The 25,441-nt window shown below is 41.0% G+C and overlaps 2 protein-coding genes and 2 long non-coding RNA genes across 9 annotated transcripts in view; 2 read left to right on the forward strand and 2 right to left on the reverse strand.

Moving 5' to 3' along the window:
- Positions 1-377: 377 nt before the first annotated feature.
- On the reverse strand, positions 378-2,270 carry LOC147754253 (uncharacterized). The gene is made up of 2 exons (XR_015316863.1): positions 1,867-2,270; positions 378-1,668 (listed from the first exon to the last, which is right to left on the reverse strand). It is a non-coding gene; the product is annotated as an uncharacterized LOC147754253 (long non-coding RNA).
- Positions 893-12,090, forward strand: LOC111254571 (RNA-binding protein 39-like). Of its 5 annotated transcripts, none has more exons than XR_015316857.1 (5): positions 893-1,052; positions 4,113-4,197; positions 5,172-5,251; positions 5,402-8,261; positions 8,820-12,090. XR_015316857.1 is itself a non-coding variant. In XM_086974655.1 (4 exons), the coding sequence occupies exons 1-4, from the start codon at positions 3,326-3,328 to the stop codon at positions 7,167-7,169; spliced, it is 1,956 nt and encodes a 651-aa protein (XP_086830781.1). In that variant the 5' UTR covers positions 3,311-3,325; the 3' UTR covers positions 7,170-8,306. The 5 variants fall into 5 exon arrangements, 1 of the variants encoding a protein (XP_086830781.1); XR_015316859.1 differs by lacking the exon at positions 893-1,052 and adding an exon at positions 1,121-1,576; XR_015316858.1 differs by lacking the exon at positions 893-1,052 and adding an exon at positions 2,367-2,469.
- Positions 12,091-14,647: 2,557 nt separating this feature from the next.
- LOC111254966 (uncharacterized) lies at positions 14,648-17,804 on the reverse strand. The gene is made up of 3 exons (XR_002675294.2): positions 17,528-17,804; positions 16,929-16,983; positions 14,648-15,116 (listed from the first exon to the last, which is right to left on the reverse strand). It is a non-coding gene; the product is annotated as an uncharacterized LOC111254966 (long non-coding RNA).
- A 154-nt stretch (positions 17,805-17,958) lies between these two features.
- Positions 17,959-25,441, forward strand: part of LOC111254962 (basigin-like) — a 28,285-nt gene continuing 20,802 nt past the window's right edge. Inside the window, exons 1-8 of one of the 2 annotated variants that reach the window (XM_022816471.2) lie at positions 17,959-18,300; positions 19,519-19,670; positions 20,015-20,132; positions 21,651-21,744; positions 22,507-22,664; positions 23,099-23,215; positions 23,561-23,658; positions 24,243-24,339. In XM_022816471.2, coding sequence (XP_022672206.1) covers positions 18,216-18,300; positions 19,519-19,670; positions 20,015-20,132; positions 21,651-21,744; positions 22,507-22,664; positions 23,099-23,215; positions 23,561-23,658; positions 24,243-24,339 — 919 coding nt within the window. In that variant the 5' untranslated portion in view covers positions 17,959-18,215. The remainder of the gene's footprint in view (positions 18,301-19,518; positions 19,671-20,014; positions 20,133-21,650; positions 21,745-22,506; positions 22,665-23,098; positions 23,216-23,560; positions 23,659-24,242; positions 24,340-25,441) is intronic. The other variant, XM_022816473.2, reaches the window with a different exon arrangement.

The following is a 25,441-nucleotide window of genomic DNA, read 5'->3' on the forward strand; positions in this document are numbered from 1 at the left end:
CACACGTATACGCGCACACACACGCGTTCACAAAGTCGTTGTGAATGTAGTAGTCAACGGGTTTAAAAACATTATTCATAATGTGTGATAGAAATAATATTATGACTTTATGCTTTATAGTACCAATATGCACTCGTTCGACTAATTCGTTCGACTGTTCCGGCTCTTAACTCAACCTGGAAAATATTCCGCCAAAATATAATATACTTGCCGAGTACATTAGCATTGGTTTTCAACATTTTTACAAAAAAGAGCACGACTACCTTGACAGAAGCAACCCCTATAAATCTAGCGCTACTATCCAGTTTTGTAACACGTCTTACTATCATGATTCCAACGCACGCTATATAGTGAAATTAAATACACATACCACAAAAGACTTGTTGTTATCTCGTGTATTTCTTTAACAAAATTAGTCCTTCGCGAGTAGAACATTACAAAACTTGAAATCTACATGGCGTTTTTTCTTCTCCAAATCGCACTTTCCTACCGCTAATATATTGTTATAATCTTCTTCGCTAAAAAGCTGCTCCCTTAATTCTCTTTTAAGGACTTATATCATCATTTAGATGGTCCACTTCACTGCTTGGATGCTGCTGGCCTCTGTTGCTATTGTTGTCTGTGCGTCGTAGCCCCATGTACTGTGTATGTATGATTATGGGTCTCCTTTCGTAGCATGAAACGGCAGCAGCAGTAGCAGTGGCGGTGAACTGGACGTAGATTCTGTCCGGACCCAGTCGCTCCCGAACGTGACTAGACCACTACGAGAACCGTAACGCCAACTTTACCTAACTCTAGCCGTTTCTGTTCTGGGGTTGCCTGTCCGCTTTGATTTGGCCTGGATTGCTTTCATTGCTGCTGCTTGGCTGCAGCATGGCGGCTACAACGGGTTAAAGTTGTAATTTGCGATTAAGCGGGTCGATGCGTCTATTTGTAGGGGGCGCTGCGGTCAGCTGGGTTCCGCTAGGCCTAAGACAAGATTAATCGGCTGCGCCTTTGTGGGCAGTTTGTGCGATTTTCGAGCAAGCTGGAGCTCCGACAGCCATCTCACGGTGAGTCCCTGCTGAACCTTTTGGGGTTGGGCTTTTCACTCCCCCGTTTGCTCCAGACACCTCATCCCCCAAGATTACCCCCCGCTTCCAGCCACTGGCCAGTGCGAATTCATCAAATTTCCGTAGATTTTTTTTGGTATGTTTTCGTTTGCTGTGTGTTGCATCGTCGAACGTGTTTTTTTCAGCGACGTTCGTGAACGGTGCCGAGGTGCAAAATTCGTTTTGATAGATGCATAGTAGTGTTAGTGTATCATCGGTTGGCCAATTGGCTCCCACCACGTCGGGACACGCACTCCACCATTTGCGAATGTTCTAGAGCCTCCATACTATAGGCCTTAACGACAACAAGTCAATGACCAGTCTCTTTTATCAAGTAAAACGAGTGGCCAAATCGTGTGAATTCGGCTTCGTTTTTCGGTTTGCGACTAAATCTTCTCATTTGTAAACGGAAACGTGCTGCCCGGAGACTGGCCCGTAGCACAGCGTCGGTCCTTAACTAAGCTGCTATATTGTTGAGCTGGAAGGTACGGAAAACTTTGTCTTCATTATTAGTGTAGCCAGCGGCTGGACTAAACGGCCAGTACTAATTGGTTCACGTTCAGATGCACACCTACCGCTATATACAGAAGAACAAAAAACGTACAGTATGTACTAATTTCTTAGTATCAGTCATGGAAATTGATGTTTCGTGCATTTTGCGCTAATTGATATAAACTGCGTATAAGGTTTTATGAGACGGATTATTTTGTCAATGATTCAGTGCATCGGGCACACGCCCTCTTAGCTGTAAGGTATTTATCATAACATTACTTACATTTTTTTTGAAGTACGTGATCGATGGCGTGATCTAGAGCATGTGGTGGTACTGTTGTTTTAATTCTACTCGAAAAACTGAGTAACTAGAAATTCTTAGTATCCATCACTTGTAGTAGTCGAAGATACGTTTTGCTTTTGAACAGTAATATTTTTGCTATTTGTTTTAACTGTATCGAGGCGATCGTTTAATTCAAGGTCCATTTCAATATACATAAGTGTTTTAAGTCATCATCTATTCGTTTTATAAGGACTATTATTATTTGAGGGACCATTTGACGTCCTCAAATTTCGAGTAATGTCAATGGGCGAAAAGGGCAGCAGGATACTGTAAAATATTCTACTAGGCAGTGTTGCTTTTATCCAGAACGGAACATCTGCAAAGTACCGAAGACGCAGCGAATAGTTCTTTACGTGTCTAGGAATATGTGCGACGTTCTTCGCTCGGTATTTTGGTGGCCGTTTAACCCTATGTGTGTGTGTGCTTGAATTGCGTTCTAGAAGAGATCGATAGAAACTCTTCGCAGCTAGCAACTCAATAAGACGTCTACGCTACGACTTAACGATAATGAAATTGCGTGTGTCCTACAATGAGATGATTACGGTAAGATAATGGCTGAATGATATCACTGAAAATTACATACAGTGGTCAAAGTACAAGATTCATGTGGTGGTTGGGTGCGAGCAACGGTCAAGTAGCTGTGAGCAACGTGACTATAATTTAGATAACAGGTCAATATTCTGGCTTGATTAAATGTCCAATAGCCTGAAGCACTGTTTGATTGACGAAGAAATATTCCGAGATTTCTGGAGGTTTTTATAAAGGAATATATATCACAGGGCATTTCAGAAGGTGAGATTTTGTATGTTCAGCTCGCTTTAGTTCGCTGTTGTTTATACAAATACCAGCGTCTGCTAATTAAGTTACTGTAAGATCCCGTGTATTGCTTATGTCGGCCAAGCGAAGAATTGCAAGAAAGCTCCGAGTACTATTTTAGTCTATCCAAGTTAGTGAAGTCTATATTTCTCTAGGTGGCAATAGTCGCCGTCTTGATGTCTATTGTTTGAACGTCACTACTACCATATATTGCAAATATCGGACTGCTTGCCTGAAATTCTAAAAAAAAAAAAACGATCTCTTCGGTATGCTCCTCTACTTTCTTCTCATATGAACTATAGCTCCGTGTGATAATTTTTTTACGCAAATCAGTAGGCCAGAGAAACTATAGAGAAGTAGAATCTACAGAGTTTTTGGTAACCATCATCCCTTTGAATGTGCTGTTGTGATAATTGCTGGTTTCTAAAGTGTCCGTGACCCCAAGCGGTAAAGGAACTTTCAGCAAATTTCAGTTGGGCGAGAGAGAAAGATCCGAGAGTTAATTTCGATTGTTGAATTTGTTCGAAATAATACCGTCCTCTCCATCGTTGGGACGCCACCTAAGCCTGCTTCTCCTGCTTGGATGTGCTCATTGAATCATAGAAAGTCAGTGCCTGTTGCTAAAAAAACTTCACGTTGTTGGAGTGTTGTAATTGCGAACAGCTCCACAACCTAAGTGTAAACCTTTCATTAGGAGCTTTGAATGCACGAAATTGTTTCAAAGTTTACGGCGGGTTAGTGCTGATATTGAACGGTGAAGTTAAATTGGTGAATACTTGTAGAACATATTGCGTCGTATTTGTTTAACTTGTGGCTGATTACAACGTAATGCAAATGCACAGACCAAAATGTGACGTTTTGAGTTATTGAGATTTGGAGAATCTTTGGATTGCGTGTCTTTGACCTGAAACTGGCAAATGATGGTCAGATTTTAATTAAGGCTTTAAACTTTTCTTTAACTTTAAACTCTTAAAATCAGTATTTACTACACCGAAATGGAGCCAAATATTTTGATGTCAGTTTTTGAAAAAATAGAGAACATGTGTGTGAACTTGAGTTTGATTGATGGCATCAACTATTGCAGGCCGTCTGCTAAATAGAATAGTATTGTTTGCTGATATTTTCGGAGGTACCGCGCGTTGTACGTTGAGTAAACTTGACGTACATTTATAGTGTATGCCGGTTAACGGTGACTTGTGTGGCCTAATGTTTGAAGTTTAAGTTAATTATTGCATGCAATAAAATACTGCGGCATATTTTCAGTTTTGCGAGCAAATATTTAGTAATAGATAGCCATATTTACAGAAAGCTACCATTCCATCGGATTTTATAAACCAACGACTGACATCTAAATGTCTTAATTATTTCAGAATTCTAGCAGCCTTTGAGACAAAAATGGATGTCCAGCTTGATCAACAGGCATTTTACAACAGATCGAGCAGTTATAGTGGAGAGGTAAGTTTATTAGCTCAAAGATTTTTACAAATACGTGGGGCGTCTGCCGTGTCGTGTGCACTATCAGAGCCATCAATGCATAATAACACATTGACTCTATATATATACCATTGATCCTCCTATCGGCTATATACAGATCAGCCTACCAGTAAGCGACACATTGTGTAAAGTGATCTGAATGGCGTTATGCTAACGGCGCTACAGGGACACGTATTCAGGTAGTAATAAAAATTATAAGAAAATCTGATCATCCCTATGTCTCAGCTGTTTCTCACAAACAGCTGTTAAGAACAGTAACAACAACATAGGCAGAAGCAAATATTGAAAAAAAAAAACGGGGACGACATCACACAACAATGACGGGTTCGTTATCTAGCCAATTGTTTGCGAGGAATTAATCACTTTGTCCTCTCTCGACTGATTCCTGTTGACTGTCCTCTCTCGAGGATTAACTCGTTGTTTGGAATTTCGTATGCGTGAATTGTAGGCAATCGAAAAATCATGAATCAACACAACAGCGCCTGATTCCGTTTAACGGAGAGGCAGCTATAAAGCAGCATTTTCAGAAATGTTTTGCTAAATTTGATGCAGGTGGCTAATTCGACACTGTGGAAGAATATTCTATCTCAACATGTGTTTAAGCCGGTGGTACCTGCCGGGCTTTTCTTGTAGAAAATGGTCTTAGTTAAGACATGAGTGCCTGCCGAAATACTGCACAGACCCTATGGTGAACTGGACATAGCAGCTTTACTTGAAAAATAAGTGAGGGCAAGGGGAGGAAACAATTTCAATTCTTGCAATGCTGTTTTTACCGACTGACATTTTCGTATTTCGTATAGATCTCGAAGATGGGGCATGCATTTCCGTTCTTCTAATAATAGTGACGTTCGGTTTTTAATTTTGGTTTGATATCGAGCGTTCTAAACTTGTTTCTCATGCACAAACTTGTATGAATATTGCCTTTAAAATTTCAGGATACCACTTACAACGGTAAGGGATCTTCAGGATCAGCGAACAAGGAGAACAGTAAAGATCAAAAATCTTCTCGTTCTAGGTAAGAATACTTGCAATTCTTATTGTGCCGCATTTGAGCATTGACTATTGATCTTCGTTCTAATAGTCACTTCAGAAAAGTTTAGGCTTGATAATATAATAGTTAATCATCGCGCATTGTATGTTGATTCACATTATATCCTTCTTGCAGGTCTCGTTCAAGATCGATACCGAAGGATCGTAGTGACGGCCGAGATCGCGATGTGAAGGATCGTGATCGACCGACCAGAGACACTGAAAAGGAATATAGGCGACGCCGAAGCAGATCGAAGGATCGTGGAGATACTAAGAAAAGGTCGAGATCTCATTCTAGGGACAACAAGAAGCGATCTTCCGATAAGGACGCCAAGAAGGGCAGTAGCAAAGATGCGAAGGAGTCGAAAGACGTTAAGGAAAGGGAACGCTCGAGGTCAAGGGACCGCAAAAGGAAATCGCGCAGTCGTTCAAAAGATCGCCGCAGACGCAGGTCTCCCTCAAAGGAGCGCGCCGCCCGAAGGCGCAGTAGGTCAAAGGATCGTAGACGAGTCGAACGATCACGAAGCCGAGATCGCCGCAGGCGCAGCGCCTCGAGAAGCAAAAGCCGTGGCCGTCGTAGAAGGTCGCACAGCGGGGGCCGCAGGAAGAGATCAATCTCGCGGTCGCCGATTCGCGGCAGAGGCCTGAGTCCGTTCCAGCGGCGTGGCGGTGAAGACATGAGCACGGAGGAGCGTGATTTGCGTACCGTTTTCTGTATGCAGCTAAGTCAACGTATTCGAGCCAGGGATCTCGAAGAATTCTTCAGTGCCGTGGGCAAAGTCCGCGACGTGCGTATGATTGTTGATAACAAAACTCGCAAGTCGAAGGGCATTGCTTACGTCGAATTTGTCGATCTCGAGTCTGTGCCCTTGGCTATGGGTCTTAACGGGCAAAAGCTGTTTGGCGTGCCAATAATCGTGCAGGCGACACAGGCCGAACGAAACCGCATGGCCAATCAGCCCGGTGGATTTACGGCGGCTGCTGCCGCCGCTGCCGCCAATGGCAAAGGGCCAATGAGACTATATGTTGGCAGTCTTCATTTTGACATTACTGACCGCATGCTTAAGGAAATATTCGAGCCTTTCGGGCGAGTGGATCGTGTTGAGTTAATGCGGGAGGATTCTGGCAAATCAAAAGGATTCGCTTTTTTGACCTTCCGCGAAGCCGATGCTGCCAAGAAGGCAATGGAGCAGTTGAATGGCTTTGAGATCGCCGGACGTCCAATAAAGGTGAACCACGTCACTGAAAGAGGCACCGGGTCGCTCAATCACCATCACCACCATCATCACAATCAGCAACAAGCACAGCTTGACGGAAGCCTTCCGTCGGTTCTTGACAACGAGGAACTTGATCGTACCGGCATCGAGCTGGGTGCTCATGGCCGATTGGCTCTCATGGCTAAGCTGGCTGAAGGTACCGGAATTCAACTGCCTGATGCTGCTAAAAGTGCTCTTCAGCAAATGACGGGGCACAGCACACACAGTCTGGCCGCAGGACTTGGCCTGGCCGGGCCAATGCAAACTGCTCAACAGTCGCAACAGGTGATGCAGTCGGCACAGACCGAACAGGCAAACCCGATCGCTACCCAGTGTTTTCTTCTGGCCAACATGTTCGATCCCGCCGAGCAAGCAGCTAAAGACAACGGAGAAGAAGATTGGGCCGCTGAGTTACGTGACGACGTACTGGAAGAGTGTCGAAAACATGGCGGAGCGGTTCATTGCTTAGTCGATAAGTCAACAGGCAATGTGTACGTGAAATGTCCGTCGATCGCCACAGCTGCAGCAGCCGTCGGGGTGCTACATGGACGCTATTTTGCTGGACGAGTTATTACAGCAGCTTATGTGCCAGTGGTCAACTATCATCAGCTCTTTCCGGACGCAATCAACGCGACTCAACTCTTGTAGAAAAAATATTTTCGTTTTCGATGAAGGCATCGTCAGTCTTTGTCGCCATCATCGTCATCATCGCCGCTTGCCCGTAGCGTCAGAGCTCGGCCAAATGCCCGGCGAAATGGCGGCACCCGTCATCCATTTTGACCAATAGGATATGGTGAAAGGAGAGGACGAACCCGCGAAAGAAAAAAATCGAGGCTCAACGGAAGATGAGCTTGTGTATACACTGGGCAGAAATAGGTCTATGAAAAAGAACCGTAGGAAGGGTGGGTTAGGAGGGTCGTCGACATCCAAGTTATTACGAGTTAATTTCGACATGTTCGAGTACCATTAGGTATTAGACAGTGACAGTGCATTGTTTATTGCAGGAGTATATAATAACAACGTGTAAATTAGGAAATGAGGGGCGCAGGGTGAATCGCAGATGTATTTGTGTGGTAGGGTCTGTGGAGAAGTGGTAAAAGGAAACGTGTGACCTGTATGTGCGTGGGCTGGCATCTTAATTTTGTTTTTTTGGACATCACATAATGAAAATATGTATGATCCTTTTTATATATATATGCATATATATATATATATATATAATTTGTCGTAAAGTCGGCAATCAATTGGTTCAGGTATATGTATAAAGGGCATACGCTGCTCCATATATCGTGTTTATAGGTTTTTGGGCCTATATAGCAATACCGGTAACGGCGGGATAGTGACGTTAATATTAGCCACTTGAAAAGCTTACAGATGCCAGCCCAATTCCACCGCGAACCTCCACAAACCTTGGGACATTGCTTCGAGCGTTGTTACTTACCCGACAGATTTGCTCCTGCTGACGAAGATCAACGAGATGACGCTCACGGACTATCGTATTACAGTAATATGTAAACCTGTTTCGAATCAAATTCTGTAGCGACCCGTAATGGTGTGCCTATTTGTACTGCTAGAATCCTGAAGATGAATCTGTTGATTAAGAAGCTCCCGTTACAGATAACACACAAAGTCGTCAGCGGGGGAATTAAGAGACAACAGCGATTGAGGCGGCCGACGCCAAGACTCGCCAGACAGACAGACCGCGGGGCAGCACGCCTCCATCCGCGAACTCTCCAACGTGTAAGGAATAAAGTATATACTATAAATATACCCTAATCCACAAAATATGCATCTCTCCTCTATCATTTAATCACGTTACTATACATATATGTAGCGATTTTCCGCTCGATTCCGATCAGTTGCTATTAAGGCGACGTGCCTTTACAACGCTACTCAAAATGTTAAAAAGGAAACCTCTGCGGGAAATCAAAGGAGAGACCTGTTCTCTTATGCGGTAATAATTTATAACAATGATGATCCGCACGGCGGTAGAACTTAGACATTTTTGAAGATATCCATCAGACAAAAAGCCCGGGATGGGCATCGCACTGTACTTTGCGTGCGTGTGGTGAAAATCGTTATTTTTCCTCAATAGTTTTTTAGGACCCTAGTAAGTCGTTCATGTCTTTTTATCGGAAGTTCTTAAAATATGAGGCTACGTTTTAGTAAGCAATGGTGCTAACCCCTAACGCATTTAAATAGATTAAATGAAAGGCGATATCACCTTGGTCATGACCGATTTCGGTGATGCAACATTTTCTCATGGGTAACTTTGGGCCCGCTCTGTGTACCCAACAGGTTCGTGCGCACCCCCTCTGCTGGTGGGGGGTTGAAGCCACCGTGCCACTTTTATCTCTCTCTCGTTCTCTAGGTCTCCTCTCCCTCGTTGCTCCGGGCGGTTGCCCCGGGCGCTGAAGGCTCTTCGCCCGCCGCCACTATCACCGACAGCAAGTCTTAGCTCTAACACAACTGCACTCACCGCAGCCAGAGAGAAGATGCAAACAACACAACACGGGCTGAGTAGAATCTGTTGTGACAGACGACAAGTTGTAACACCGCGTATGGACCGTTACATGGGCCCTGCGGTAGCGGCAACTTGCTTGGTTGCTAATCCTGAATTTCTCCTCTATCGTTCTCCTTGTCGTTGTCGTTGTTGCTGTTGTTGCTGTCGTTGTTGCTGTTGTTGTTACTGCTGTTGTTGTTGTTGTTGTTGTTGTTGTTGTTGTTGCCGCTGCCACGTTGAAATACAGACACAGACACACTAACTGTTTACACTACGAAAAGTAGGTTCCTTGGAGTAGCCAGCAAAATCGGGGCGATATTTTTTTTTGTCTATGTCTATATTTTTTGTAGACATAGCGAGTAGTAGTGGCAAGCACCACGATGGGATACGACCGCGTGTGGGTATATGTGTGGGTGTGTTAGACATGGAAAAATGAGTCACGCTTATTCTAGCTCCAATTCAGTCTTAACTTGATTGCTGTTCACGACAGTAACCACTCACACTGAGCATATAGTACAACATAAGTACTAAGATCCTATAAAACAGAGTACGCGGACAGATTAGTGCCTTCCATCGTTTCAGCTTTTTTATTCGCTTGCTGTACCCCAAGAAATCTGTAGCGGGATAACAACACATTGGTGGTATTGCTCAACCAACTCATGTTCTCCCATAGATTTTCGTAGGGAAAAGCTGGGAACAAGTCAGTCGGTGAAGCCAAAAGAGATCAGACGAAGTGCAGACTTAGCCAAGAGATTGGCCACTTGAAAGCAATAACAACAACGACGGTGGTGACTACAGGGACAACGGCAACGAGAAGTACAACAACAACAACAACAACAACAAAAGCGACTCGACTTCAGGTCCGCTGGGGAACGCGAGGATTACGTCGCTTCTTTTTCCGGCCTTATCTTTCTTTCTAGGTTCACGATTCAAGCACCCCTGCCCCTACGGTCAGCGCTACGTTGACTGATGCCGATGGGAAAACTGGCCTATGCGGCCAATTAGCCTCCCAGTGGACTGAAGGCCGCAGTCAGAAGCGTGGTATCGAGTGTATCCATAAACAGTAGTAAGCCAGGGGGGAAAATGAAGGCTTTGTCATCTGAGTCCAGAGAACGATTTTACTTAACACCGCGTTCAACATTACTGTTGAACATGATGCTCAACATGGCTGAGCTTTCTTTGCTTTTAGGACAGCGATACTTGCCATGCGGAGGAGGTCAGACTCGAAACACTCGTTCATCTAGGACGTATCAGGCATCCCAGCGCCAGAGATAAGATGTCGTCATCATTTTTGCTGGTACATAGGCATTTCCGGTATCAATTTTTTCTAGTTTTTCTGCGGCGAACGAATCGCCGGATCGGTCTGTCGGATTTCTCAGGTTGCGGAATCGTCATCAAGCTCGAACTAAACATTGTTGCTTCTTCAGGGTCATCACCATCATCGAGGATTTGAAAGACAAAGCGCATTGGCACAAGAAGACTCCGACGTCATCGGGGGCCGATGGTGTCCAAATCGTACTCCTGTAGGAAATTTTTAGGTTTTTTGAATAGGATAAACCACTAAGTATATACAGCGTGAGTCCACCTTTAGAAGGTAGTCTGACTTTTAAGCCTCTATACTTATAGGCATAATGTAGAAGGCATTTGCGTCTGGTACACATTTGTCATAGGTCGGTGGTTGTTGAACATGTGTCCTCAACAAATAACTATCAAGTTGACAACGTACTGAAATTACGGATTTCAACCACTCTTATCAAAGCTGATTGAGTTGCAATTGACATACGAGGTCACTACACGTATATAGTCCTATTGCATTCGTGATTGCCGCCGACCTTATATTTCGTGTAGTACAAGCCGTACTGTAAAATAGCGCTTTTGCGTCTATAATACACGCTAGCGCTCAGTATTCAGATAGGTTTTTTTTGGGGGCGTTAGATCATTTAGTTAACTAATTGAACCAAAAGCGTTGTCATTCTCAAGTCACTTCCCAGGGTGACATTAAGTACTCGATTATTTTGAATTCAATGACCCACTATGTTGTCGCATTTACTGTGTGGCATTTTAGGTGGAGCAATGGTTTGAACGTTGCTTCTACGGCAAGTTCAGACAGCGTGTGGGGGTGTACGTGCGAGTCTGCTTCATCTGGGCACCTTTAAGACCGCATATGGAAGTGTCAGGTTATTTCAGTCGAGCTATTTTTATTCATCGATTAATTATGTTTCGCAGGTTTTGAAGCACAATCAAATAGCGCTTCATCGAAAGACAACGGTGCTCAACGATAATACTGTGTTTTAAGGTTACCACCACAATGCACTGAGAATGCAAAATTAAAAAACTACGAAGTTAAATGTTTAATAATACATGCCGCTTTTTCGAACGCAGAGGTGTAGCCATTAGAAATGAAATGGTGTGTTTCACAGGGTGTGCGCGATACGGTCGGATCATTCAATCAACAAGCGGTACGTTCTCAGGAGTCTCCAATAATCCTCACCTGAATTTTCTATCCCTGTTGGTTTTGATAGGACTGCGGTGGCGAGCCGATATGGTGCAGCTCTTCAATGCTCATCAAAATTCTGCCGTTTAAGTACTCCCTGTGTGCGCAAAACAGATTGAAGCCAGTTTTTTTTTTGCAGAAACATCGACAACGGGACTGTTGTCCGTATCTATCTTTGCTAGGAGATATTTGCACACTACACGTATTTTGAAGGAGTTGTCCAATGCAGTGGTCATCTGACAGTCGTGGCTAGCGTAAAGAAAAATGTGGAAGATCATTCCCATTATCGGCCAGTGGTTTCGAACAGCTGTTCAGTCGCCTGCTGTTTGCTTTCGATGTCAGACATTTTTTAGGTTTGCACAAGGTTATCCGCTTGCACAAAGTCCAGAAAAGATTACATCATCCACTCATATAACGGTGATGTGTGCTTGAAGGCTGTTACAGGATGGAAAATCATCGCAATACGGTAGGAATATTCGCCGTACCTATCAGGGACAACGATTGCAATGCTAGTGTTACTGCTGGCAGTTTTATTAATTAGAACATCAATAAAATCTTCCTTAGTGACTTAATTCTGCGGAGTTATTATTTTAGGTAATGTCGGATGTTCCAATTGAAAAACTAACTTAAATCCGTGAGAGTCAAGGAAACGATTATCGTATGTTGTAAGTTACGGCTTAAATCGGAGTAAATAAGTAAATGCTTGATTGCAAGCATTGTCCCGACTAATACTTAGATCATATTTGCCGAGGGAAGAAACGTAAATGCCCAATTAAAAGCAGTTTCGCATTTGATCGCATTCATTTACTACTGAAACAACATCTGGTCTAACAGTATACTTATTTGTCCCAAAAATAAGAAGAAACGTCCGGTACTTGGACGCTTAAACACATAGTAGAAAACACTTAGTATTCATTAATGTATCAATAATTCTCAGAAAATGAATCAAATAATTCCTTTTTTCAAAAACTTCAAACATGCCTGATGAAGCCTAAAATGGACTCGCATTATTACGGCCTTGAATATTGACCATTCTTTAAATGTATTCCTTCAGTGAAATTTTCTTTGTAGACTTTTCGATAAGTGTCATTGAGTCTTATCGAAGTCATTGACCGTCTTATTAAATCCCTAAGTTACGCTACTCTTTTGTAACTTCGTGATTTTAGAACACTATAACGATGAGCTTTGTGGGCCAGAACTCTCTGCTGTACAATAGAGCCATTTCAAAGAAGATGACTCAAAGAGGAAAACCTGAACACGTTCAACACTTACATTCACGACAGTTTTTTCGTACAAGTCTAGCTATAAACCTTCATTGACTAGTAATAACGTACTTGAGAAATGCTGGAGTCCGAGAGCGAGGGAAACGATGGGATCCCACTGAAGGCTCAAATGTATCAACAAGCCATTATTATACAAATGTTTACGTGCCTTTTTGTTAGCCTTACGTAGGCCTGGCTCGGAACTGCTTTTTGAATTACCTTGTTAATTATCATGACATTTTCTTTAACGAAAAATGGGGAAAAACAACGTAGAGAATTGCATCCTTAAAGACTTAATGCTTTTGTGAAAATCGCACTGTCCGTTCAGGGTGTCTACTTAAGCGTGGCCTACTCTGAGATACACTTTCATACACGCATACATGAATTTACTATATTTGTGTATAAACTGGCAGGCTTTGAACAACATTGCTAAGATAAATGCGAAGCTGGCCTTTGGAGTGGCACGATAAATTTGACATTGCACTAGATGGACCTTCTCATAGATCTGGATTTCTAAAGAACGACTAGTTAATGCAATTGGTCGAGCGCTTGGAGACTTCAATGAAAAATCAGCTGGAGTTAGTAAAGTTTAAGAATGAACGCAGTAACGTTATCCGCAAGGCCCTGTGGAGGGGTTGATCTGTTTCCTGGTTTCGATGTAATCACTGTGGTCAAATCGGTTGAAGTGATGCTGCTAGCTAAAAAATGTATTGAATTGTTTATTACTGACGCCTTCGCAGGGGCGATAATTTTAACTAAAAGAGGCTCTGACACAAAACCTAAGTTATCCGTCAAAATATTTTAGTTGAAATTGACTTCGGTTATTTTCAGAGTAGTGTAGGTTTTGAGCGGCACTGAAGATCTACAACCTATATGTCGAAATAGCGCGCTGCGGAATCGGCATCCGACCACTAAAATTATACGGTAAAATAGCAAAGTTACGTTCATTTGATATGCCATTGGTTAGTTGTTTATTGTGTTGATCTCTCTTATCAGTTAAATATTTCAATTAAATTAGCTATAAACACATCTAATGTAGGTAACGGTTTTTCGTTAACTAAGGATGGCTTAAGCGTATCTGTGTGTGCAGATTGTCGGTTTGCGGTGCTTAAAAATACAGTTATCCTATCAGACTACATAGTCTATCATGGATTAGTTATTTGCAACCTGTACACATCTCACATCCATCGAGGCTAGCAACAATTTGTCCCTGTAAACATTGTCGTTAAGAAGAATACGGATTTCGTGCACGATTTACATCCGAGCACAGAGTTCATAGAGCTTTTTTTACTTTTCAGTGCTACGTTTCCTTAAACCTTCACGCATAAATAAATCCTACATTCACACGTACGGAATTATATAATATTTTTTCTCTAGGATTTGTGTTCTTTGTTTAATATAGCCAACGTCGATTTGGTTTGTCGAAAAAGTATCGAATATTACGAGTGCTTTTCGTTGTACGATCGCTGTGATTTCCCTAACGGTAAGAGAATAAAAGCTAGAAGAAAAAGATCTGATAAGCAACAGTAAACGGTTTTTTGATAGACAATGAACTCTTCCTTTAGAACTAAAATGGCTTTTTTAAAGATGCGATCGACCTGTTATAGAAAAGTGCAAGGAAATGGCGGAGTCGTTATAGGGGGAGGACGGGGCTGGCATTATAGTTAAAATACGGCAATCATTTTCTATTTATCTGCGGGACTTGTTTCTAATTTATTATAGATAAAATATATTCACGATGAAATGATAGGAACGAGCCAGGCGGTAAACGGCTATAATTATCAAAAACGGGATTATTTTTGAAGGCTGTTAACTTATGATTTAGTTCGTTAGTTACTTAGGCAGCACAGAAAAAAAACTATGCGTATTTATTGTCAACTTTAGTCGGCCACTATGTCTCTCCAAAATTTATTCTATAATGCCATCGTTTTTGTGGAGTTTTAATCGTGTAACTGTACTTTCGTAGTAATTTATCAGATATCGGCTGGTATCGGACGGTACTGGGGTAGTTCTGTGCAATAAACTGAAGCCACATGTGAGCACTGGAAATATCCTTTGTGCCGTTGTTACAGGGGAGTGCTACTCAGAAATAACCTGGTCTATAGCGAAAGGATGCGTGCTCTAGCAGATAATTAAGAAGCCTGTAATTGTCTATAACGACATTGTCAAGCATGACTTCAGATAAATTTTTGGTCTGTATATATACTCGGGCATATTAACTGTTAGAATTTGTAGGCAGCATACTCAACTGGAAATTTTCGTTTGCGAGTTCCATGAATTGAATCAGCATGAGACGACCGCAGCTCGAACACGTACCGCTGCAGCCCGGCTGCGATCTGAAATACAGATTTTCATAGCGTTGCTTACTTTATTGATAAGCAGTGTTTTGGTCCCTTAGCAAAAAATGTAACGCGGACTTAATAAGTGACAAATAGTACACAACAAGGATGTGTCTGCGTTGGATGTGTTGTCCATTGTTTACTTAACGGTTTTTTTTTTACAAATCCAGTAACACAGTTATCAATAAAGCAAATGCTAGACATACATAGTCCATGTACGCGCTGGCACCCAGTCGATATCGAAATATTATAGTTTCTGGCGTCAAACAATAATGTTCCAACCCATACAACACACATTTACATAAATCGCCAAATTGATCATATCACTCGTTTGGTTTAATGATAGTTTCTACTCGATTTGAGGGAGTTTGTGAATTTCTATTAAAGTTCCATATAATGTAAAAGGAATTTATAAAATTAACAGTATATGGCTATATAATGCAGATTAATAGACTGACTTCTTCGTTTATGAAAGACTGAAATAGTGAACCTATATTTTGGCTAAAAATAAATAGATTTAGCACGGGGCAAACTAGCCTCGATGGTATTATAGATTCAAAAACCTCTCAGAGGCTTTCGTAGAGAGAATTTCGAGAATTTGCGCTCAGCAGTAATGATATTCGTTTCATTGGCCAACTCCTACGGTGACTTTGCTTTCAAAGGAATCGTCGTATGAGGGTGCTGCTGTCGATTTGAAATATCCGGTACCGAGCTCAGTAATAAAAAATCAAATACAATGAGCAGATTCTTGTACACTGCTATTAGTAGGAGAATCGTCGATGTGTTCATTGTAAAAATTTTATAACTTGTCCAAGTACGTTCGTCTTGTAAATGCCACTCTCAGCTTCTTAATTCACTGTTTGGCCTTTGTATAGGTAAAGCTTTCAAATTACCTGAAATCATTTTAAACTCAATCAATTAATTGTTCCACTAAGAACAACTAGCACTAACCCAATAAATGAATGTATCTCATGTCGCTAGTCCTATCCAAGGACCCACAGTCAGGAAATATATGCTCTTATCAATTCCGCCTTAGTACTCGGTGCAATGTTGGTGCAAATAGGTGCAAAGTTTTCTGCTGATGATGAAAGCTCTCTTTATGTATACATAGGTTCTTACTGTTATATCTAGTTTCGGCAACTGGAATGGTAGGTAGATGTTTTAGCGACCGACCGTTCTTCCGTTTAACGACGCCACTATGTTCCCAAGAGCCTGACCTCTCATAAAATTATGTGAATGATCAAAGAATCTGTGCATGAGTATCATAATAACCGCCATTTACGTGCCGACAGAATTCGTTCTCGTTGATGGTTTTTTGCAGGAGGTCTCCGGACTTATGATGTGGAGAATGGAACATTGAATTATCCCTATAAGTTCGTTTACATAACTGGGTCGGTTAAGCTTTCAATTAGATAGCATCCTAATCGATGTCGATAGCATTGACTTCGTTTCAGACACGGGAGTTGACGTAAGTTAAACGATCTAAAGTAATTCCTTCAGAAAGCATTCATTATTATGAACGCTACGATTGATGCGGTCATAACAATTGCTTTGTTTCTTAATTTAATGAATGCGTTAATTAAAGCATGATTAATTAGATGGTATATCAAAAGTAGTACTTCTTTTCCAGTTAATGTTAATGGTCGATTCAGCATAACAACACTGTGAAAACTACGCTACTGATCTGCAGTGACCTGTTCGTACATCAAAAGCCGTTCAAGTTGCCAAAAACATGTGTATACATGCATAGTAATCTAACAATCGGTTCGTAGTTATCGTTAGACAGCGAGCAGTAGTAAGATAGCTTACTGTTTTATGTTATGTTGAAGTTGGATCGAAATACGATGGTATCGACCAGGAAGACCTAAAACAGAAACGTTTTTGAGAAATACAAAGAAATAGAGACAAATAGTGTGACTCGATGCAGACGTCCGATGCTTTGAAATGTCAATCAGATACCGATGAGCTTTACACAACAAATTGACAATATGTGAACGTCTAATCTACTTGCTAATAGTTTTTCAAAGTGTACAGCTTATGCTTTTCGAAATAAGTGGAATCTTTCTTTTATCTTTAAATCAACTTTAGACAAAGAAAATCTCGGAAACTGCCAAAGCCATCTTATTTAACAACTGACTAAGTCGAATCTCTAAGTTTCGTGTCCTTTTTTTTTATGGGTGTTCAAGTTTTTACAGCCACTCTTGCTCGCCCCCGTCGAGGTGCACATATTGTATCTATTATGTAATAATAATATAGTGTTCATAAAAACAGTTCTTGCGGTCGCCGGTTCAAGTATTAACCTTGCTACATTGTTTGACTATACTTGACATAAACGTAATTTTTTTAGCTTCTGTTCGTTTATGCTAGCCCATGTCATCATGAATGGATCGCGCTATCGGCTTTCTTACTTAAAGCAGTTGGCACACAGTGTAGCACGGGATCTCAAGTTATCGAACATTGTTACACCAGCAACGGCTACAAAAAGAGAGTTTCAGGATTTCGGAATTGTCTCTTTCAATGTTTTGGCTAGCGAATGAACACGCACAGCCAATACGGCTAGACAAAGACTCGGACACTTGCATACAACCCGAGAGAACACCAATATAGAAAGAACCGCGTCATCCCTGGCACGGTATAGCGGGCGCATGTCGCTTCGCCAGTCATTATCTGGGTGGCAGGCCGAGAAAGTATAGGCAGACCACAGTCGACGAATGCCTGAGTTGACTGAGGAGATTTGCGGTTTCGGGCAAGGCTGGCCTCTCGCACATCTAGCTATCAAGCTTACTTGCCATCGGGACCTCCTTCTTAAATAAATTGACGACAGCCTATTGTTGGTTGGGCCTGTTTTGTAGCTGAACCATCTTAAAGAAAGCAGTGGCTGATCTACAGCCACTTTCTTCCTCTAGGTTTAGATGCACCGTTGGATGGTGTGCTATCTTTACGCCGCTTAAGATTGGGATTATAGTGAGTGTGCTTTAAGTATTGTAGGTGAAGGCTGGTTGCGCATAAACAACAGATTGACGTCTTGCGTTTCGTAGACGTTAGCGAGCAGAAGGAACACCAAAGTGCTCTATCCGAATTCTGTGTGTGCCGCTTATGAGGAATATATTCGAATCAATCATGGACTCTCTTAACGTTCTCTGTATTTTAGTAGTTCTCGTTAGTGCAGCCACCGCCTACGGTATGTATGAAAGGTCGAAATTGAACAAAAGAACATCACTTGACCACGATTTCGACAGTCATTTTACATGTGAATTTAAATCGCTCGTTACTTCGTTGCTTGGTGTATAGGTCAACAGAATACGATATAGTTCTTTTAAATCTGTACAGCCATACAGCAATAACAAATATGAAAAAAGAAAAAACTATGACTACATTTAAATATATCGTAATGTACCGATATGTAAACTAGGTTAAGCTGGTTGTACGTAATAGTTAAGCTACCAGTCTTGGCGGAACCAAGTCCATCCGTCGGGTTTGGGTCTAACATGATTCCCAGCTAAGTGCGCTAATGCATTAATTTTGCCTCTTAAAAAATAAATAGTTAAGTTATAATGGAATTGTTAACCTGTTGTGGTTTAGCATCATCAAACCTGTTTACATTAGGCCAAAATCATTGACAGTCCATGATCCCCTGAGCAGCAGCTCGGAAAGATCAAAACACACACAGGCATGAATTTGATGAATTGTCATTAGGTTAATTGTTGATTTCGAGATGTTGCTTTTACGCACTATAGTATATTGTTAAGGTATATAGATAAGAAATTTCACTTGTCTATATGCGAAGGTACGCATGCTTTTTTTGAAGTATCGGCCTCACCGATTTGCGTCTATATCGACACAGGCGACCAAAGCGTGCCCTGTACTAATGGAATATATAATCTACCAAATGTTATTATGTACTAATAACACTTCTGAGGATAAATGAGGGTCGATAAATGCGCATGACGTAAGAGTCCCTTGTTAGAGGGGAAATCAGCTTCCTGTTTCCAAGACCTTCTTTCCACATCTCATCAATGGATTTGTATTTCTGGTTTTGCCTTATAAATAATTTCATCGATTATGGCAATACTGCATGAACAATATTTCGAACAGGAACTCGCACCTTCATTTGACAACAACCCAACTCATTAAGTTTCAAACCACTCGACCGTAGCTCAGCCTGAAAACAGGCTCCAACCACTTTTGTCCAACACCTTCCAGTCCTGAAACACGAGCGAAGAGAAACAAGAATGAAAAAACAGTCTGGGTTTCTAGATTCTGCCATAATTTCCAACTTTTTTTCTGAATTGACATTACTATGAATAATTGGCCAGCATGACCAATATATGCTCAATTTTGCCTTGGCGCAATAATCTGACTTCTGTTTTATTTTGCATGGCTGGCGAATTGGATTCAGGGGGCTACACTACCTACCAGGGTCCGGTGTATGTACGTGCTGGGGAAGACTTCTCTATAACGTGCACAACTGATGCGTTTCGATTTCCTAAATGGACCTTGAACGGGCACAGCATGGAGGGAAATTTTGCGCTACAAGTCATCAGACCAAAGGTGTGCCAAAGCTTCCATAGAAACCTGTCTCCGACCACCGCTTATGATTGATTCACGTGCAGTATCGTCAGGAGTCACACTGGCTTCGTGTGGTTAGCACCGATCGTTGCACCTACCACAGCTAATAGAACTAAATAGAAAGCTCTTCCCGAGTTCCATTTGTGTTGCCAACTGATGTTCGCTAATCGGCAATGAATTCTAACCTATCTTGCATTCACACTTAGAACGTCTTATATAGATTTTTTCTTATTCGATCTATAAGCTGTCGAGTTAGCTACTAAGACCGTATGGTGTACTCTTCACTTATATATATACTTATGACTACAATCCGACTATTGTTAAAGGAGCGCGGTCGCCAGGAGGCAAAACTCCATGTCTTATCTGCCGGACCTCAACATTCCGGCGCATACAGCTGTGATCCCTTCGACGTGGATAAACACTATATCTATGTTGTTGATACAGGTACAGAATTTCATTCTGACTCCACTCTCGGTGTTTCGTTGAGCACTTCTAACTTCTGTCTGGCTGAGTTACTCTAAAACACTTTGTACTAGAGTAAGATATTTTAGAACTTTTCGTGTTTCGTAAACTCTCTTTTGTAGGACCAGGGTTGTGTTGTGTTCCGTATAGGATCAATTTTTTTTCTAGCTAAAGCGTGTGTGCTACTTTGAAAAGTAAGCAGCATTGGCGGTCATATATCTGTTTCCTGTTGAACTGTGCGTTTGCTGAAGGCTTACATCTGAGTCACCTCACAGTTGAATACCTCTTATCCGTGCAATTTTCCTCTTCTAATACTTTCCGTTCACTTTTAATAACATTGGACACACTTGTAGCACCCTAACACACGAATAAACTGGCATAATGCAGATTTCTTCCTAACATACTGCGTTCGTATTGAAATAATGAGCTTATCTGAATAAATGTAAGCTACGTGATTTCACCATAAATATGTAGAATCATATTTATTTCGAGCTCGATGTTTTTATTATTGTTTACGAGTATGATAAAAGGCGTCGACAACCGATCCAAAGTTACGACGAAGTTTGTTATTTGTTTCTGGTAAATAATATGCATTTACATTACGTAAACTGCGTTAACAAACATCTAATCTGTATGATCGAGATTTTTGCAGAGTACATTATCTATTAGATATTTTGTAATTTCTATTTACGTAGTAATGCCACAAGGGCGAAAATCAGTGAGCGAGCTACAGTACTGGAAAGGCCAGACCCCTAAGGTATCAATTAGGCTTTTTCCTATATAAGTCTGAAGGCTTCTTCTGCAGCTCTATTGTAAGCGACTCGATTATTAGACAAATCACCTGGTATCTGAAGTAGTCTAGTCAAGAACAAGTCATACTGTGATGTAATCTCTCACCGATGCGCCTATTTTTTAAAGGAAGGTTCAAATTTTGTACGGCCTATGGAGATGTGTGCATATGCTCTGCTTAGTGAAGGATGTCTCTTTAAAGATTCCGTTCGAGATTTTTAGTTCTCATCTGGTTGTCAAGGTAAATGTAAGTCCTTAACATCTATTTTTGCCACGTAAGTATTCCGTAAATCATGCAAGACGCAAAAACAAATGGCCATATTTTGTTACTACGGCATATGATAGATTTTTTTATGGATAAGCCCTCATAGCGGCTTCAAGATACTTCACGCATGCAAACAATCGTATACTATTCGTTAGCGTCAGAAACAGCCAGGGGGATTACAATATATCATCACGCAAAAAAGAAAGGAACAATTACGGGATATCTGATGAATCTAATTCGCTACCATTGTGGTTTATTGTTGCTAGTATCCTCTTTGTAACTTCGAAATTTCGACACACTCGAGCGTACGCTTCATTCGCCGCACTAGGGCTACAACACTCTAGAACTGCACTATTTCACAGAATTTTTCCATAGAAATGGATTATATTAATTATCCTGGTATTCAGGTTGTATTCCATATATAATCATATTGTGTTGTCTTTCAGAACGTCTAAACGACACCCAGAAATGCTTCCTGATTCAGCCTGGCAGATCTCTAGCTCTCAGCTGTGAGCCGGAGTCAAGGGCCCCTTTCTTCTGGTAGGACCTTCGTATTCCTTAACTGTATATATTGCAGAGCTCATAAAACAATTCAAACTAACATAAATAGAACACATATATACTTAGGCCACTGTTTACTACATAATACTCGTAATACGCCTCGTAGCGCTCATATATTCTCCTTAAAGATAAGCATTACCTGAAACACTGCAACGGACGATAACTTATTCTTACGTGGATAATTTTCATGCCATTGTATAATGCCGTCCACGATTCCGCTTGACAAATAACCAGGTACAAGGGAATCTCTTTGAGCTAAAAGTGGACTAGAAATTTAGACTACTTCAACCCTGACAAAAAGAAGGCTGTGGAAGCCTTTCAAAACTACCGTGTTTAGTTTACTATGTAATAAAGAAAGTTATACCTTCCAAGATTGTTACCACAGAATGTCCCGCTTAATTCCCAGTAGACACTATGATTGTTTATAATATTTTCCCATTTTGTTTATATCACACTTTCTTCTCACCGTGTAGTAAAACTGCGGCCTGTCTTTTAATCCTATATACATATTTTTCATTGTTGAAGTATTCATTTACAGCAGAATGCCTAATTTACTTGAATAAGACGACGAAAATAATGCAATAAAATGTTTTTTCGCTGGAGTTCTATCATGCTATTGCACTCTGGGCGCGTAGCGAGAGAATGACCATTAGTATTATCGAATTGGATACTCTATAGATGTATTGTAATCAACGATGCTTCTTAAAGAATCGAGACTTTCCAATATCTTCTTATATTCAGGTTCTACGGTAAAGAGAACACGCGGTATCTTCCGAAAGGTCACGTGGAAATGCGAAATGCTCAGTTGTTATTTCATGGAGTGCAACTATCAGATGCGGGGCGATACACATGCCGCAGCGTACGGGATCCTTCGATCGAAACGGTCTTTCATCTCGTTAGTACGTATAGATTTATCCCTTGACGTTTCTCAAATGTGCTGTCATCGCTAGTCATAGCAGAAGTCAATAATAAAGCAATAATGGTATACATTTAAAAAAAAAAATTGCAAAACATTCCAGCGTGATGTTTGGGTATGATAAAATCCTATTGAGACGCGATTGGCGCGGAGGGCCACACGTTCATGAATCGTATAAAAGAAAGTAAATCAACTTCGTGTTGAAGCAGTTTTACGGGAAAATGTTAGATTGAATACAAAGGTTATTTAAATTTGATCATGTATAATAGGAAACACGTGCTACTAGATAGTACAAGGATATTATTGTACTTGCTTGGAATTTTTCGGCCCTCGCGAATGACAAATGAACGATCTAGAATACCAGGCAGACGTGACACGTGACCTCTTTCTGTTGTGTACATTTTCTTTAATCTACAGCGCCTATTACATCAAAACAGAGTTCTCATTGGAACACAGTGGGTCGAATTGGTGCGTCAGTGGCGCTTGATTGTGATTTCATTGCAGACCCTCAACCTCATATTGAATGGTTCATCGGTGAGTTACCTAAGTCCCATTTCTGCATGTTGAATGTTTATTTGCTATTTAAAGAAAGGAATATAAATGTCTAACAGCTGAGTATGTCGACACTGTTCAAGTGTGCACTAGGACAACGGTTGGTTTAAAGCCTGTCTTCGACATCTGGGTAACGGTAGCCTGTTTTTCTTGAGATTTACAGTGGATGACCAAAAGGCAGATTCTTTCATTGGCCTACAAACCTTCATTGATATATTGTATTTCACACATAAGATTTTTGTTATCGTTATTATTACTACTACTACCTAAATTGCTTTCTTATACAAATTTATCCGCACTACCTGTGCTCTATGGCGCACAATTCAGGTTTTGACCACGCCGAATTGAAGAAGCGTGCACAACACCGCGTGCATATATCTACAAACCCGAAGACAGGGGTAGCTAATTCGCGTCTTATCGTACAAGTAAGGACAGCGCATCGTTTGAACAGTTTACGCATACACACACACGAGAAGAAATTAGAAGCTTTTCATTCAAAGACAGGCTCTTGTATTGAGAATTTATTTACCGAGCAAACAATGTCAATAGGTTATGATGACGGAAAGAAATTTAGGACGACATATTATAACTAAAAAATATTTGATATTACCTTAACTTTGGTTGAGTTGGTTTGAACTAAGTGCTTTCCACGCCTCTCAAAGTTTGAAACATTTGGCCATAATTTCGGTTCGCCTCGTTTTGGTCCTCAGTTTAATATATCGGAGAACAATAAGAGCTTTATAGCTTTTTGTTATTAGCAAAGGTAGTATTTAACAATATTCTTGCTAAATTGCATCACTAGCACATTATTTTGGTTGTCATTGCGCTTCTATTGTGGAAGTTCTACCTTCAGCGCCACAAGTAATCATAAATCCATTATCAAACTAGGATTCAATACTCACTCCGCTACGTTTGCAAAATCGAAAGGCTTTCGCGCTTAGTTAAAAAAATCGGTCATTAATCAGAAAGACTTAAATAAACTTGGCAATTTCTATTTTCCTTTGCGCAGAACGTAGATCCCACCGACACCAATGAGTATACTTGTCGCGGTTCACACCTCATGTGTGGTATACACACCGAGCAGATTATATCGATGCGGGCACAAAGTAAGTATTCAGAACAAATGATTTAAGAGTATGATACCACGGTAATGAGACTAGACTATGTAACCTAGTGTACTCTCCACGCCTCGGCAAGATCATTACAGAGTACATGCGTGAGTTATGCTGAGTGGCGGAAGCTTGAATTGACATAGAACGTTTCCGATATTTACTACATTTACTTAGCATTCCCTGTCTACTCTTTTTGTATTTCTTTTTATAGCTCGTCGCACAGCTATCGGTTTTTTTTGTCAAAATCTTCATAAATTTCTAGGACAAACAGGTAGGGTAAATTAGCATACTTTAGGACCCATTCTGAGCACAGTCTATTCTGAACGTGATCGTAGTTCAAATATATTATTAACTTGTTTCATTCTTGAGATTGTCACAGTTTATCAAGTATGCTTACTCCAACCGTTTCTATTGTTTAAACCTTAATTGTTTGAAGACTTATATTTAGTGCATAGCATTTTTTCGCTTTTGATCGTAGACGTTTTACCATTGAATCCCGTTGTCATCAGCTTGCCCAACCCGTTACCGCTAACTGCGCAAGATTTTGGCTTGCCAAGCTAGAGAAATCCCGAACCAAAGCACTAGTATTTACAAATTGAATTCTACTTCCAGTGGAACAAATCTACTATTAGATTGCTCCTAACCACAATATCATGGAGCAAAGTAAGCGGCAACGCGATCCCTGTCTTCAGTAGCTTAAGCGATCGCTAGTTTTACAACCTTGCTTCACATCGTATTACGATGCCCGTTTGATATTCCCATAGGAGCCATATGCAGCTTGACGCTCCGAGGTCCCAAATGATTTGCAGGCTCGAAGGTTCCCTAAGTAATAAAGTAAACTTTGTGTCATATTAGTTAATTTTATGTTTATTCATTAGTAACATATTATAAGTAAACAACTAAGCCGACTATGCGGGAACCCTATTCTAAATCACTTTGTAGTGTCTGTCACAGACGTTGAATGCGAATGAATGAATGAATATATACTAAATTTGTGAACGCGACGACTTCCGCTCGTTTGACTTGAAAAACTGTGTTGTGTTTTGTTTTTTGTTGGACATTATGCTTATTATTGTGCTTGTAACTCAAAATGTTT

This window comes from Varroa destructor, unplaced genomic scaffold (genome assembly GCF_002443255.2).
Source record: "Varroa destructor unplaced genomic scaffold, Vdes_3.0 BEIS01000007.1, whole genome shotgun sequence".
In the NCBI taxonomy this organism is placed as follows: Eukaryota; Metazoa; Arthropoda; class Arachnida; order Mesostigmata; family Varroidae; genus Varroa; species Varroa destructor.